The sequence below is a fragment of the Arachis hypogaea genome, chromosome 7 (genome assembly GCF_003086295.3).
Source record: "Arachis hypogaea cultivar Tifrunner chromosome 7, arahy.Tifrunner.gnm2.J5K5, whole genome shotgun sequence".
In the NCBI taxonomy this organism is placed as follows: domain Eukaryota; kingdom Viridiplantae; phylum Streptophyta; class Magnoliopsida; order Fabales; family Fabaceae; genus Arachis; species Arachis hypogaea.
Genome location: NC_092042.1, coordinates 63,890,661 through 63,906,918, shown reverse-complemented (window position 1 = coordinate 63,906,918; position 16,258 = coordinate 63,890,661). Strand labels below are relative to the sequence as shown.

General features: G+C 31.6%; 1 protein-coding gene across 1 annotated transcript; it reads left to right on the top strand.

Annotated features, from left to right (window-relative positions):
• The first annotated feature begins 9,242 nt into the window (after positions 1 to 9,242).
• On the top strand, positions 9,243 to 13,427 carry LOC112703249 (uncharacterized). The gene is made up of 4 exons (XM_072199517.1): positions 9,243 to 10,423; positions 10,495 to 10,576; positions 10,688 to 10,804; positions 13,175 to 13,427. The coding sequence occupies exon 1, from the start codon at positions 9,594 to 9,596 to the stop codon at positions 10,389 to 10,391; it is 798 nt and encodes a 265-aa protein (XP_072055618.1). The 5' UTR covers positions 9,243 to 9,593; the 3' UTR covers positions 10,392 to 10,423; positions 10,495 to 10,576; positions 10,688 to 10,804; positions 13,175 to 13,427.
• The last annotated feature ends 2,831 nt before the right edge of the window (positions 13,428 to 16,258 follow it).

The window sequence follows — 16,258 nt, the reverse complement described above, 5'->3', positions numbered from 1 at the left end:
TATTTGTTCTAAAATCTAAACGGCTAAACAAAGACATTGGTTACTACGAGGTCGTATGTTTTAGCTCAACAGGAGTTACGTACACATTTACTGATTTATTTTATTTTATTGACATCACCAATTATAGAGGATAGAAAATAATCAACAAAGAAAAATAATTGAAAAATATTAATATTAATTAGTTTCTAGTCATTTTTAATTTCTAACAAAATAAAAAATTAGTCTCTCATATCTTAAAATATCAAACAACTTAATTTATAAAAAAAAAATTTTAAAGATCAAAAACTAATATGTATCTTTTTTAAACAAGTATTAGAGAATAATTTCTCCTTTTCATTTTATTGTAACTAATTCATCTTATATTAAAAGAAATTAAAAAATATCTAATTAAAAACTAATCTATGTAAAAAAAGTATTAGAAATCAATTTAGAGGATTATTCTATAATAATAATAAGCTTATATCATATAATACTTGTTAGTTGTAACCAGCGAAACTGTGAAAGGGAATGAATGGCACATTTAAATTTAATTTAATTGGATCGGAAACTCGAACGTTACAAGTGGGGACACCTTTATGGTCCTTATCTTAATATAAAAAAAAAACATAATAAATAACTATAATTCCAAGCTTATGATATGAGAAATACAAAAGCCAAAGTTTTAAAGGGTCCCAACTAATGCCACAATCACATGGTGGGTCACACTTTTGACGCCTACGATAGCTTTTTCTTTGTTCTTGGCTTCTTATATTTTATGTCTGCACAACTAACGTAACAATTTTAGTAAAAGTTCAAATTCATTTTATGAGTGAATCAAATTATTCTTCAAAGTATTCTTTATATCAGATCAAATTTTCAAATTAACTAATGTATATTAGTATAGATTAAATAGTATAAAATATATTTATTTAAATGTTATAAGAAATATGAATTTTATCTAATATACGTTAATTAATTTGACTGACGCATAAATTTGAGCGATATACTTGCTCTAACATTCAAATATTGAAACTTTAGTTAGGACTTTAGGCGGTGACCATGTGATTCATCTATTCAAAAGAAGATGAAGATATATCGTTGGGGGTTAAACCATAAGGAATGGAGTTATTATTATTATTATATATAATTTGCTTCAATGCGAGAATATTGACACTTACCTACGTTTGTTTGAAGGAAAAATAAATGAAAGAAAAGGAAGAAAAAACAATGAGAAGAAAAATGATTATTTTCTGTTATTTGGTCATTTAGGAGAAAAATGAGAGATGAAGAAAAAAAAGATGATCTATTAATTTTTTAATATTAAAAAAATAAAAAAATTAATTTTTTCTTTATTTTTAATATTATTTTTTTATTTATTTTAATATATTTTATAATATAAAGATAAAATTATCTTTTTATAATATATTTTTTATTTTTTTCCATCCAAACACATTTAAGAAAAATAAAAATTTATTTAATTTTTTTTTATTTTTTTTTTATTTCTTTCCTTCCAACCAAATATAATAAGCTATATTTATTTTCTCAGATTTAGACCAGATCAAAATTGAGCGATTAAAATTGAATATTATATTTAGTGATTAAAAATAAAATTTCAATTTTTAGATATAAAAATTTTAGTCTTTTCAATATTTTTAAAAATAAAAATATAAGAAATAGAATTTTTAAGAACAGAAATTAAAATTTTAATAATATTTTTTAAAAGATATTGTTATTTAATTTAAATTTTAATTTATCATTCAATGTTTATGTTTATTTTAAATTAAACATAATATTAAAATATAACTTAATTTTATATATTTTATACCAAATATAATATAAAAAATTAATTTTTTTTAATTTTTATCTTTTAATTTATATCTTTTTTCTAAATACAGTCTTCTTCGGGAGTGAAGTGTAAGTAGTAGTTTTAATTTGAAAAAAAAAAAATTGAAATCCGACAATGTAAGGTAACGATAAACTTTTTCTTGTAGGCTATTTGACATTGGCTTAATTTCAAATATTTAATCATTGCACTATCATTATTGGACAAGGTACCTTCTATGCTAAGCTTAGTGAATTAATTAACTAACGCGCCCACCGAACTTAACATTTTCAGCATACTTCATAGCCAGAATAGACTTTGAGAACGACAGAAACAGAAGCTATTTGCATATTTGCATGCTTGCATGCATCCAATAAGGTTTATTTAGGAAAGGTTACGTTAAGTGTATATCAAAATTAGCCACTAAAGTTAGTTATTAGTATAAAATTAATATTAAAATATAAATATATATTAAAAATAAATTAAATCACACATATATTTATATATAAATATATTAGTAACTAATTTTAGTAACTGATTTTAGTGTACAAATATCATTTTCTATTTACTAAATATTTTGTTTAAAAATTCCTCTCTCGTCTTTCCACCACGTTCTCCTAGGGTAGAAGAAGTGTAGTGCCCATGTCCGTACTCACATCGAGTCACACCACGCCAAGTGCAGCAATACCTCAGTGATATCCTGTTCCATTCAATTCAAACACAACCACATGTCAAACTCCAATATAGATAGAAACAACCCAAACGTAGCCTCGGATAATGGAGATGAGGAACCTCTGATTATATATGATAATGAAGATGTTCAAGAAGGAGTACAAGGATGCGAAAATAGCCTGGTTGAAAAACTATTAACAGACAAAAACAATGCAAAACATATGGAAGAACTCAGATAGACCTAGAATAGTGGAACTAAAGCCAAAGATTTATCAGATTTTTTTTCCACAAAGAAGCATATCTGAACAAAGTATGAAAGGGGTCCATGGTACTTCAGAAATTCATGGCTGCTAGTCAAACAATGGGATAGAAATGATGACCCTATTGATAAAGGACTCGAAATAGCGGAGATCAAGATACAACTTTAGAACCTATTAGAATACTGCAAGACCACAAAACTGGGGATAAAGGTAGCTTCTGTCATGGGTGAAGTCAAAAGTTGTGAAATATATATGAAAATGCTAGAGATCAAGATTCCTAAAAGCAACAATCAACCTCAATATCAAAAAATCCACTGCTAAAATATGTGAATATAGGGAGCATAGAGGATGATTTCATGTAGGTATTTTTCAAATATGAAAAATCTCCTAATTTCTGTTATTATGCAGTTTGATAGGGCATGAGGAAAATAATTGCGAAAAAGCAGCTATGGATGAAGAAAAAGGAGAAGTCCGATCTAAAGAGTTGGAGGCATGGATGAAAGCAGACAACATAGGAGTCATTGTGAAGCCAAAAAACAAAGGAATGAGTGTAACACCCTACCACACAGAGCCTTACGCTTAAGTCGTAAAGCAGAGGTTACGAAATATTACGACCTCTAAAAGTGAAATACGTACATAAATATAGTTGAAAGAATTCATATCTATGAGTCTTGAAGAATAAGTTAAACAAAAGCAAAAACAGGAAGTCGTATTATACTCGCAAAGATATACGTAAGCTGGATAAACGAGATCAAAAGGGAAGATAACACATATGTATAAAGATTAGAATTCCAAAAATACAGATATCAAGTTCCAAACTCGACCTACGAAACTAAAGCCGGCCGGAGTATATACCTATAATAGATAAAGATAAAGTATATAAAAAGAGAAACTTTTGGGAAGGAAGAAATTATGAAATTCATATGTTAGAGTATTGTAAACCAGGGGCTTGTAATATCTAAGGGCTTGTATTCTTGATTGTATATCATAAAAACGCATCATATTTTGCACATGAAGATAATGCATTCTTCTAACATGATAAATACGTTTATTCTTAATACTTTGCCTAACGATTTTTACTGATTTTATGGTTTTCATTTGTTGTAAAAACCTTTTAGTTTTAATTATTTTCTTGTTCACCTTTTTTATTTCTTCTTTCAATTCAAAAGATTCAGTTATTAATTTTCTTACTTTCATTTCTATTGCCATTACTCTTATTTTCATATTTCTTCTAACTAACTTTAAAGATTTAAGCTTTTTATGAAACTCTTTCATGTTATAAGAACAGGGATAATAACTAAGAGAATAAAGAAGAGAAAGATAGTAAGCTTACAAAGATAAATTTGTACTCTTATTACTTGCAAAGTTGATACACTTCTTGAAGATAATTATAAATATTTAGAAAATATATGAAATAAGAAGATATAAGAGTAGAGAGATTTCTTGAGCTTTCAAGTATTTGATGATCTTGAATGAGTGAGGCCTTTGGTATTTATAGACCCCAAATGGTGACTATTTGGGGACTATTTGCCGACATTTACTGTTTTGCCGACATTCACTGTTTGCTTTTACTCTTTGCCGATATTTACTGTTTACTTTTTACTTTTTACTTTTTACTTTTTTTTTATAGAAATCATTTTTCTTTATGATTGGGCTTTTACATTGATTGCATATACAGTACTTATTACATCTCAAATGGGTCTTGAGAATCTTGATAGTAATGAGCTGGGCTAGATTGGACCTCTTCGTCTTCTCTAAGAGGTACGGTTTGTATTGCTTGTAGAGAGCTTTGAATATCTTCCTCTGAGGTTGCTGCTGCTAGAGCTGCCATAATTTGTCGCTTCTGTGCTAAGAATTGGGTTTCTTTTTTATAAGCTATTTGTTCATTGGTGGTGCTCGAGGCTGTTATTGCTGGACACTTTTGTGATGTTGTTAACCATTGATCAATAGCTGCTCTTCTTAATAAATTTATATCATATTTGTTCCACCATTTTATTTTTATTACTCTTACTAAATATTGTATGCTTGGAGATTCTTCATATGCTGCTGAATCATATTCCCATGTCATAATCCAGCTTATTCCCATGGCTGCTATGAATGAAATGAATTTATATTCTTGTAAGAATGATGACTTGCTTTTAAAATATTCATACGCCATACTGGCTTCTTTTGGGAAGAAAGTCTCCATTGATCCAAAATTCTGGAACCATGCTTGGAACCATTTGGGAAATTGTAATGATATCCCCTTTCTAAACCAAATGAACCACGAATGGGGACTTGGTGATAGAAATAATATATGATTCCAGGCTTCTTGGTAATCATAATAGGTATAGTTCTAGGGTTCGAATTTTAGTGAGAAACTCTTAGACTGATATGGAGGTATTTCCCATTCTTGTAAAGATAATATTTTTATGATTTTTATTTTTGAATAAATAAGCTGTTTGGTGTTCGAATTCCTATAATGGGTTAATTCAATTGATCCGGTGTCTACTAATATGAATTCATAGAATTTTTGGGTTTTTTTGTGGGTTAATAGGAATGTAATGGAAAGTGTTTGGGAAAAAGTCTTATATAGGATTTTCTTATATTTTTTGAACCACTCTTTTTCGATGGTTAATATTTTTATAGGATTGGGTTTTTCATAGTAAGAAAATTGTTCTTTCAAGGGTTGAGTGTTATAGAGGTCAGATGGTTGTAATAATGTGAATTTATTATTGGTAGTAATTAAAGGGCTCTTAGAAGGTGATGACGATGATGGTGCGGCTTTTAGAACATGTGACATTGTCATAGGTCTTAATGATAATTGTTTGGCTGGTACAGCAATAATAGGTAATTTCGTTTCTTTTATTTAGTCAAAAGGTTGACCATAATCTTCACTGGAGGCTATTTTTTGTTCCATTCTTTCCCTGCAAAAATTCTCTAGTAAGAAAGTCAGGGAGTGAATTTAGTTCTCCTTTTATATGTTCAATAGTAAAATTGGAGCATGATAAAATAGCTTACCATCTTGCAAATATTTGTTTTGAAACCAAATTTTTGACATCATTTTCTAAAATATTTGGTGCTGCTTTACAATCAGTCCTTATTAAGAAGGTTTTATTAAATAAATCTTTTTGAAATTTTGAAACACATAATACTATGGCAAGTATTTCTTTTTTTACTGTTGGGTAATTCTTTTGAGCCTGGTTCCAAATTTCTGAATGATATTTTACTATTTGTTCTTTTGAGCTATTAGGAGGTATTTGTTTAAGAATTCTTCCATATCCTAATTTTGATGCATCTGTTTCTACAATTAATTTAGCCAATGAATCTAATATACTTATACAAGGTATTTCTTTTATTGCATTTTTTATCTTTATTATTATAGAAGTCATTTCTTTTGTCTATGGAGGTGGATTTTTTCTTAATCTTTTATAAAGAGGTTCGCATGTGACTCTTATTCCAGGTAGGAATTCCGCTACATAATTTAAACATCCTAAAAATCTTTGTAGTTGTTTTTTGTCAGTTATTTCATTTGAAAATTTATCTGCAAATTCAATAGCTCTTTTAATAGGTACTGTAGTTCCTTGATAAATTTTATATCCTAAAAACCTTACTTTAGTTGTAAAAATTTTCATTTTCTTTTCTGATAAAACCAGTCCTTGTTCTTTTATAATATCCATAAATTTTTTTAGATGATATATATGCTGCTTTATTCCTTTTGAGTATATTAATACGTCATCAAGATATACTATAGTAAATTTTATATGCGGGTAAAATATATTATTCATTATTTCTTGGAATTCGCTTGGGGCATTTTTTAATCCTTGAGGCATTACATTCCATTCGTAATGTCCAAAGGGTACTATAAAAGCTGTCTTATATCTATCTTCCTCTTTTACTGCAATTTGATAATAACCTGATTTTAAATCAAATTTTGAAAAGATATTTGCTTTATTTAATCTTTTAATTAAATCACTTTTATTTGGTAAAGGATACCTAATCCATTTTAATACCTTGTTTAGAGGTTTATAATTGATAACTAATCTTGGAGTACCTCTTTCTATTTCAGATCTTTCATCACATAGAAGCCTGTACAGCTCCAGGGTGATTTTGAAGGCCTTATTAGTCCCTTATCTAGATATTCTTATATTTCTTTTTTACAATATTCTAGATATTCTTTGTTCATATGTATTGGTTTTGCGTTTGTTGGTATATTTTTTTCATTAAATCCATCTTCATATAGTAAAGATATTTCATGTAATTTTCTATGTTGAAAAGCTGTGGGATTTAAACTACATAATTCTGTCTTAATTTTTTCTTCAATTGCTTTTATTTTATCTTGTATTTCCGGAGTTTGTAATTGTTCTTCTATTCTTTTATGTGTAACTTCTTGGTTTAAGTAGTTAATTTGTCTTGTCTTCCTTTCTATAATATTAACTTGACGTGGTAAGTGTTGTAAAATTTTCTCTTGTCTCAAACAATTAATTTGTCTTACTTCTGTTTTCATAACACTAACCTGTGTAGATAGGTGTTGTAACATATTGAGCTCATGCTGTTTTGGTCTAGTGAGAAATTCAAAATAAACAGGATGATTGGGGATTCTTGTACAAGTTATTCCGTCGATGTCGACATTAAAGAGATATAATAATAAAGTAAAAGGATTTCCTAATATAACTTGATTAGATATATTTCTTGCTAAAAAGAATGTAGTGGCAAAGCATACCTTTTTTTTCTCATAATATTTTGTGGGTATTAACCCTTCTTGTATACAATTGACATCAGCTCCTGAATCTACCATAGCTATTAAATCAAATTTTTCTTCTCCTACTATTAAGGTTATCGTAGTGAATCATTTTTGGCTTACTAATAAAGTTAGTATATTTATATAATTTTTCTGTACCCAGATTAATATAATTTTCGGGGATTGTTATGTTACTAGTCTCTTCTATTTGACTAACATTATTTTGCAAAGATTGTTCTTAGATTTTTATTATGTTTTCTCCTTCTATTTTTAGTAATCTATAGTCCATATTAATATTTTGTTGTTTTAATTCCGAAACTTCTCTTTTTAACTTTTTTATCTCTTCTTTGAGAGAATTAAGAGAAACTTCTTCTTGTGAGTTTTTAAAACGATTATAAATTTCTTTTATTTCTATGGGTCTTATTTCTTGCTTACTTTTTTCTTCTTTTTTAACTAATTCAACTAATTGTCTTATGAACTCATCCCTTAATGGCGTATCTTCTAACTTGTTAATTATTTTGACTAGTGTAGAAGTTTGTTCTTTAGTCAAAATATTTACAGTTTTTTCACAGTTTCTACAGCTACATAATCCTATTCCTAAACAATTATTATTATCCTGTTCCTCTTTTTCACTATTTCCTCCTGAGCTCTCTTCTTCTGACATAAGGTCTAATTGTTGTATAAAATAGTCTTCAGTTTCAGAAGAACCCTCATAACTTGATTCTTCTTCTGACTCTGAATTGATTAGTATAGCTGCCAAAGCATGCTTAATTTCTTTATTTTCTATTTTATTTATTTTTTGTTCTATCGTACACTTATTAGCATAATGTCCTTGTTTTTTACATTTCCAACATGTTACTTGTTTTTTCTTATTAGAAATTTTAGGTTTTTCTTTAGGAGTGTTATGGAATTTTTTATAATATTTCTGTTCATAATAAAGGGGTTTGTCTATATTATATTTAGGTTTTTTATAAAATTTTTTCTTTTTAACTTTATGCTGTCCACTAGGTGCTTTTTCAGGAGTTATTCCATATTGATAACAGAAAGTGCCAAGCTCTTTTTTTCCCGTGATACTTTCTTGTTTTATTTTCTGTTGTATCTTGGTATTTGTGCATATTTCTATACCTGTTTGTACTATTATATTATGCAATTGTCCAAAAATTAATGAATTATAGGAAATCTGAGTCCCGAACTGTGTTTGTAGTTTTTGTAATACTTTTTCAGAGAATAATTTTGGTAAGACTGCTACGAATCTTTCTTTCCAGAAAGGTGCATGTGCATCATCTCTTATCATGACTTTTGACATAAAAACATCTTTATACCATCTATAATCAGACATGGTTGAACATCTTAAATTCATTAATTGAGTTTGTATCCTATCTTTAAAAATACTGGGATCTCCTACAAAATTTTTAATAATAGTATATATTAATTTGAATGTAGCATCTGGTGACTGATCTTCTTGTTTAATACTATTAATAATTAATTCTTTTTCTTGGTGTAAGACCTAGAATATTTGAAAAAGTCTTATTATGATCAAGTCTCAAATTCTATGGTTATTTATAGCCTTAATTTCAGAGATTATTTTATTAAAGATAATTAAGGCAAGTTTTGATTTATTGGATTTGAGATAAGTTATGATTTTTATCCAATTTCACAATTGTTGGATTATTTTCTATATTCAAATTTATAAAGTTGGTAGTCATGAAATAATAAGGATTTTATATGATTTGGATTAAATAAGTAATATTTTAAATATTATTACTGCTATTTTGGAAAATGAAGAAATTAAGTATACCATTTCTAATTTTTAGATTTGGGCATTTTATTGAAAATAATTTGTGAAATTGATGAGCAAATAGTATTTTCTATGTACAAATAGTGTTGGATTTAATCTGAGTTTCAATTACTATATTATTCCTAATTTTATGTGAAATTACCATAATGCCCTTAACCCTAATTTTCAAAAATGAAACCCTAACCTTGCAAACCCTAACCCGACCCGGTTTCCCCCAACTGCTGCCGCCCCTCTCTTCTAACAGCAGCAGCAACACTTCTCCTTCCTCAAACCAACACACTCAACAGTAGCAGATTTTCCCCTTTCCCCAACAGCTTGCAACACTCATGGCTTCCCATTGCCATGAAAGAAACCGAAATTAGAAGCAGAGGATGGAGAGGGAGTCAGAGTCGCGCGTCAGGGGAAGAGAAGAGGGAGAGGCGAGCCAGCAGCGGTGGGCCTCGCCGTCGCCGCCCTTCTGCTCGCCGTTCGCCACCAACGTCGAAGAAGAAGGAGATCAGAATCGGAAGTGAAGAGGGTCGCGTTTCACGCCGTGCAGTCGCGTTGCCCTCACCGCGTCGTGTCGCCGCGCCGCCAATCGTCCTCACCGCACCCCACAACGAGCTGCGTTCCCTAGCCACCCGTTGCATCCTCCCTGTGCCGTTCTTCACGCCATCGCGTTCCTTCGTCGCCGCCGCCGTTGACAGAAGAGGGAGTTTGATCCGAGAGCGCAGTGAGGGAAGGGCGTCGCCGGAGGAGAGCCTGGCACCGCCGCCGCCACTGTTCGCCGCGCCGTCATCTCTAGCCTGCGCCGTTGCTAGTCGCGCGAGGGGGAGACGCGCCGTGAGGGAGATCCGTCACGTTTCTGCCGTCGCCGATTCACACGCCGCCGTTGTGCTCCTTGCCGCAGCGCCGCTGCTGGAAGAGGAGAGCTCGCCAGTTCTGTCTCTCACTACCGTCTCCGTCGGAGCTGCCGCCACGGTCGCCGGAGCTTCTGGCCGAGCCTCAACCGCCGGGAAACCGTTACTGGAGCCTGTGTCATTTGGATTTCATCGCGAGTTACCTCCACCAGAAACCACCGCTGTGATTCTGATCACCGGGGACGACTCTGTGACTTTCGGGATCACCGCTGAAGCTCCAGGCAGAGTTTCTGCCGCTTGAGACCTTGCTGTTGTCGCCGGAAAATTTTGCCGGTAAGCGTTTTAAGTTTGATTTCAGTTCTTTTGGAATTTCGAGAAGGTTTGATGCTGTGTGGTTTTTATAGTTGATCCACCGGAGCTTCTGGCCGCCGCCGGAGCTGTGCCGGGGCCGGTTCGAATCCGCAGCTGCTTCGTGTTGTTATTCCGGTAAGAAATTATGTTTCGAAAGCCCTACGTTAGTGTCCCGTACGTGTATTAAAGCCTTTATGGTATTAATGTTCCTAGAGTTAGTAACTGAGGTTGCTTGTTGTAATTTAGAGTTGTTTATGCTGCTGCGAAAATGTGTGGGGCTGTGCTTTGAAGCTGCCTTTGATTTTGAGTTGAGGCGGAAAGGACTTGATGATACGTTTGGGTTATGGAATTTTGCGTTTTGAGGTAGGGGCGCTTTCCAAAAAACTATGTTTTGTGTATTGGAATTATTACATATGGATACTGATGTGAGATATTGTGTATTTAGTGATTGTATCTGCCTTATGTATTATTTGATTGACTCGAACGATTATGGATGTTGGTTTGGCTGAATTTGTTGTGTGGCTTGTGAAATGTAATGTTTGAAGTTGATTCTTTAAAGATTTGAATCTGAGTTTAATCCGTTGAGGATTGATTTGATTTGAGCCAATTATTTTAATGATGTGAAAAGTCGAATGCACTTTTGAATTCAGCACGGTTTATTTTAATTGATTTGGTTTTGGACAAATGATTTGTTATTGAGCCGTTCCTTTAAAGCTTTGGAAATGAGTTATATCGATTGATATTGAGTTGATTTGAAATGGTATCCTTGAGATACGCCACTGAGGCGATTGTTGGATTTAGCTTGCTTTAAATTGATTTCTGGTTTTGAGCTGTTGAAAAGGAATGAGAAATGGTTTAGTTGGGACCCGAACCGGGTGGCAAAAGTCCAAGTTTTAGGGGAGGTGTTGCCGAAATTTCTATAAAATCCTACACTTGTTTGTAAGGTTATTTAAAAAGGGTTGGATTTGAGAAATTGTATTAATTGATTTATTAAAAGGATATTTATGTTTTCAAGCTTAATTTATTTGATGAACCTTATACGTTGAGTTCGGCTTATTTAAAACTGAACTATTTTTACCGTTTGAATCACTCAAGGAAAGAATGATGCTTTAATATTGATTTCAATATAAAAAGGAGTTTTTAGTGATTTCAAAGGAACCTAGACTTTTGATTGATTAATCAAGTTTGAGGCATTTTGGAAGAGTTAGAACAATGGGTTCTAAAAAAAAACTTGAAAGTGGTTTGATTCAAATGAACCGGTTTCGTTTCAAATGAGTTGATTTTTGGACCGGGTTGGAACTTGTGATTTTGTATGGCCGGTTTTATAGTAAATTCAGTTTTATTTACTTGAACCGAGAAATCTATGATTTTAAGAGTTTCAATGAATTTTAAGGAATTTATATAAGTTGACCTTCCCTAAAGACTTGGGACTTTGCCGAGAAACTTTTGTTATAAAATCCCATTGTTGGATGGGTGATTTTGAATGCTTTGAAATAAATCCTTAACTTGCCATGGTTTTGGAAGTTTTGGAAAGAGAATGCCGAGAGTGGCTTTGTTTTAAAAAGGGAACTCACTTTGAGTAAAATTTGGCTTATGAGCCTGAGATGATTTGAGAAATGAGATCTTCAAAGCCAAGGCTGAAAAGAGTTAAAAATTTGATTTCAAAGTGAAATGGTTTGAGAAAAGTGAGTTATGGCTTAAATGCCGGTTTTATGAATTTGATGATGTTGAATGATGGAAGTACTGTTTTTGTTATGGGCCGGAATGGCTGTGTGTGATATTGACTTATGGCTGATTGCCGAATGAGTTATAAGCCGTATGGCTGGCTATGAATTATGAATTTAAGCCGAGGGACTGTATTTATTGATAAATTGGTTGGTTCTGAATTGAACCGTGAGCCGGATGGCTGAGATGGATGGTGATCCATGATTGAATATAAATGCATGTATGCAATTGAATGATTTGTGGATTTAAGCCGAATGGCTGAGATGAAAGTTGTAAGCGAGTATGCTTGTGTTTTTCTCTCTGTTGTAAGGGTGACAGGGCACCGATACCCTCTAATGGCGACAGGGCGCATATACCCTCTAATGGCGACAGGGCGCATATACCCTCTAATGATAATAATGCACAACAGAGAGACTGTGTCCGGGTTAGCTACCGGACACGTCGGGTTGGCTTGGTAACCGACAGATGATATCATCAGCCACTAGGGACAGGCATGCATCATATGCATCTATGTGTCATTGTTTGGGTATGCATATTGTACTTGGTTTGCCTATGTGATTAATTGCTAATTGTTCTACTTGCAATAACTGTTTGTTTGTGTTTGCATCTTCCTACTTGTGTTTGCACCTGGAACTCTGTTGGACTGTGATGATTGGTTGTGGTTGGATTGTTTGGGCCTAGGGCCGTGGTTGAATGAGATGGACCGATGGTTGATTTCGGTTTTTGTGGTTCTGGTTTGGAATAAGATATGAAAGGTTATTTTGGTTCAGTATAGATAAACCTTTTTGAAATGTTTTGATGTTTTGAAAATTGAACGGTCCCTCTTTCAGGAAAGATTTCTGACTTTACTTTATTTGTAAACTGTTGTTTTTGAAAAGAGGCATAGGACGGTTATTAATCACTGGTGCGGTTATCTTCATGTATCCTATTACAGTAATTCCTAAAAACCCTCTACTGAGAACCCTTTCGAGGATGATGTTCTCACCCCTTACATTTTTCCCCTTTCAGGATATGGGCGCAGAAGTTACGAAGAATTTATTTAGTTATTGTTGTGATGTTCTGTATTGCTTTGGACTATTAATTATTGTACCCTCGCCTTTATCTTGATATATTCTGTAAGAGGGGTAGGGATTGTATTGGTTAATGTCTGTAATATTATTTATATATATGTATGTATATATATGGATGTACTCTTTATGAGTTTTTGTAAATTGTATGGTTTCTATGGATGTACGTTATCGAACGAAAGCATTTTTGGGAACGGTATTTGCGGTTTAAAGTTTCAAACAGGCTCATATTTTAGTATTAAATAGTATAAGTGTCGTCGTAATGTCTGAGCTATCAGAGTTGCGCAGCCGGAAGCGTGAGCTTTGGTAGTTAGGGTGTTACACTTGGATGCTGAGAAAATTATCCCACCAACCTTTCAATTGTCCTGTAAATCCTTGGGTTATCATAATTGCTGCTTCCTTATCAGAAGCTTTTCTCATCTTATAAGCAGTTGCAGCCATAGTCATATTACATATTTGATCTAAAATAGCCTGCTCACTTAATCCATTTATATTCCATTCTACTAAGTCTGATCCTGAGAAACTATTTTGCACTAATTGTGTTCGCTCTTCTAGGCCTACATCTACTAGTGATGGTCTAGAATAATAATTTCTTGTTTTAGGATAATCTCTTTTATGGGATATTTTATTTAGTTCTAATTCTTCTTCCTTTTGTAATGTATTAATTGTTAATTTTTCTAGACTAATACTCCTAAGTTTTTCTTTTAGTTCTTCAACTTCTGTTTCTACTTTAGATTTTAAGCTAATATTATCTAAACTTTGTAATTTATATATAGGTTTTTCTATGGGTTTTTCTACCTTAATGACTTTTTCCATATTTTCCATTCTTCCTAATTGATTTTTCATTATATCTAACATGGTATTAGTAAAGTTTAATTGTTGATGTAATTTCTTAATATCTCTTTTTTCTATATTTCCTTCTACATTGCTATCTTTATAGGGTGTTGCTTCAACTTCTAGATCTTTTTCAATTGGTATTTTAATAATTTCTTTAGGAAGATATTCAGATTCTATTACTGATCCTGAACTTGTTTTCCAAACAATAGTTGGTTTTGTTAAAGGACATAATTTCTTATCGGGTTTAGAGTAATAATTAACGTACCAATCAAAGAAGTATAAACTAATTCTATTTTCTTTCATAAAATCATAGAATAGTTCTCTTAGTCTAATAACTTCATTTTCTGAATGGTTGGTAAAATACCAATCTCTTAGGGGTTTATTATAATCAGCATTAAAATCTTGTTTTATCCATTCTTTATCAATCTCAAATGGTTCTTCCTTTATAATTACTGATAAAACTTGTGATTGCATTGGATCAAATTCCGAAGGTGATTTATATACAGCAGTGGCTATATTTGGCCTTCTTTTGTCAATTCCTACAATATTATCCATATTTCCTATTGATGAGTTATCTATAGAATTTCTATGACTAATAGTTTCAACATTATGAGGAATTCTTAATGATTGGGATCTATTCATCCTAATTCTAATATCAGGTCCTTCTCTGATTATTTCTCTTATTCTAGTATTTTGTATTTGTGGTTCTTCAATACCATTAGGTATTATCCATTTTTCAGGCATTCTACTTTTTAATTCTTCATGTCTTAATCTTCTAGGTGTTTGTATATTAGATCTTTTTAGATTTGCATGCAGAATTATCGTTTCTTCTTTTGAGGATTGTCTTAATGCTTTAAAGTCATAATTAACCTTAGTAATTTTATAATATATCCTATAGATTATTTCGAATGGATCATATTTCTCATTTATAATTGTTTCATTAGATCTTACTTGCAATTTTAAGGCATGCCATGTGTATTCATTTTTAAAATTCATAGCATAATTTGGGTAACAATTAAAAAAAAAAAACTGGTCCATCATGACAATTACTTTCTAATATTCCTATTAATGAGTCACTAAAATTTTGAAATCTGGTATCTCTTAAGGTTAATAATATAGGCAGATTAATTTCTATTCTAAAATTAGGTTTTATGACTACTTGTATTAATCCTATATGGATGAAGTTATATCCTTTACTGCTATGTTCTTTCAATTTATCCTCTTCTAAGATGGTAATAATCTTATTATTACTCGTTCCTGGTTTACAATACTTTAACATATGAATTTCATAATTTCTTCCTTCCCAGAAGTTCTCTTTTTATATACTTTATCTTTATCTATTATAGGTATATTCCAATTACGAAAATTTTCTTCTAATTTAGCTATTTCTAATTCATTTTTAGTTCCAGAGGTGGATGCTTCATCATTATCTGTTTTTATCACTAAAGAATTATTTTTTCCTAGATTTAAACTACTCATCGTTCTCAATAAACTAGCCATTTTATGGTTAGAACTTTGTAAGTTACGAGACCACCCTCGTTAACCAACGGATTCACTGCCTTACTAGGCCTTACAACCGGGACTACAATTTGGGCTGACCAACGTATTAACAGTTCTCACTGCTACTTCAAAGTTGTAACTATAAAATTTTGAGATTTATCAAGAAGACTTGTAATAAAAATTCAGTTAAAAATAATTTCTTTATAAATATTGAATAAATCTTCTTGAAATTTTAAAACACATAATACTATGGCAAGTATTTCTTCTTTGACTGTTGGATAATTCTTTTGAGCCTGGTTCTAAATTTCTGAATGATATTTTACTATTTGTTCTTTTGAGCTATTAGGAGGTATTTGTTTAAGAATTCCTCCATATCCTAATTCTGATGCATCTGTTTCTACAATTAATTTAGCCAATGGATCTAGTATACTTATACAAGGTATTTCTTTTATTGCATTTTTTATCTTTATTATTATAGAAGTCATTTCTTTTGTCCATGGAGGTGGATTTTTTCTATATATATATATATATATATATATATATATATAAGGTTGGGCTATTATAGGTTGATTTGTTTCTTGTAATGGTTGAGGTTCTTGTAAAGGTTGAAGTTCTAGATCTTGTACGGGTACTGTAGGTTGGGGATTGCCATCCATTCTTTGAATGTTATATACATGTATTCTTGATT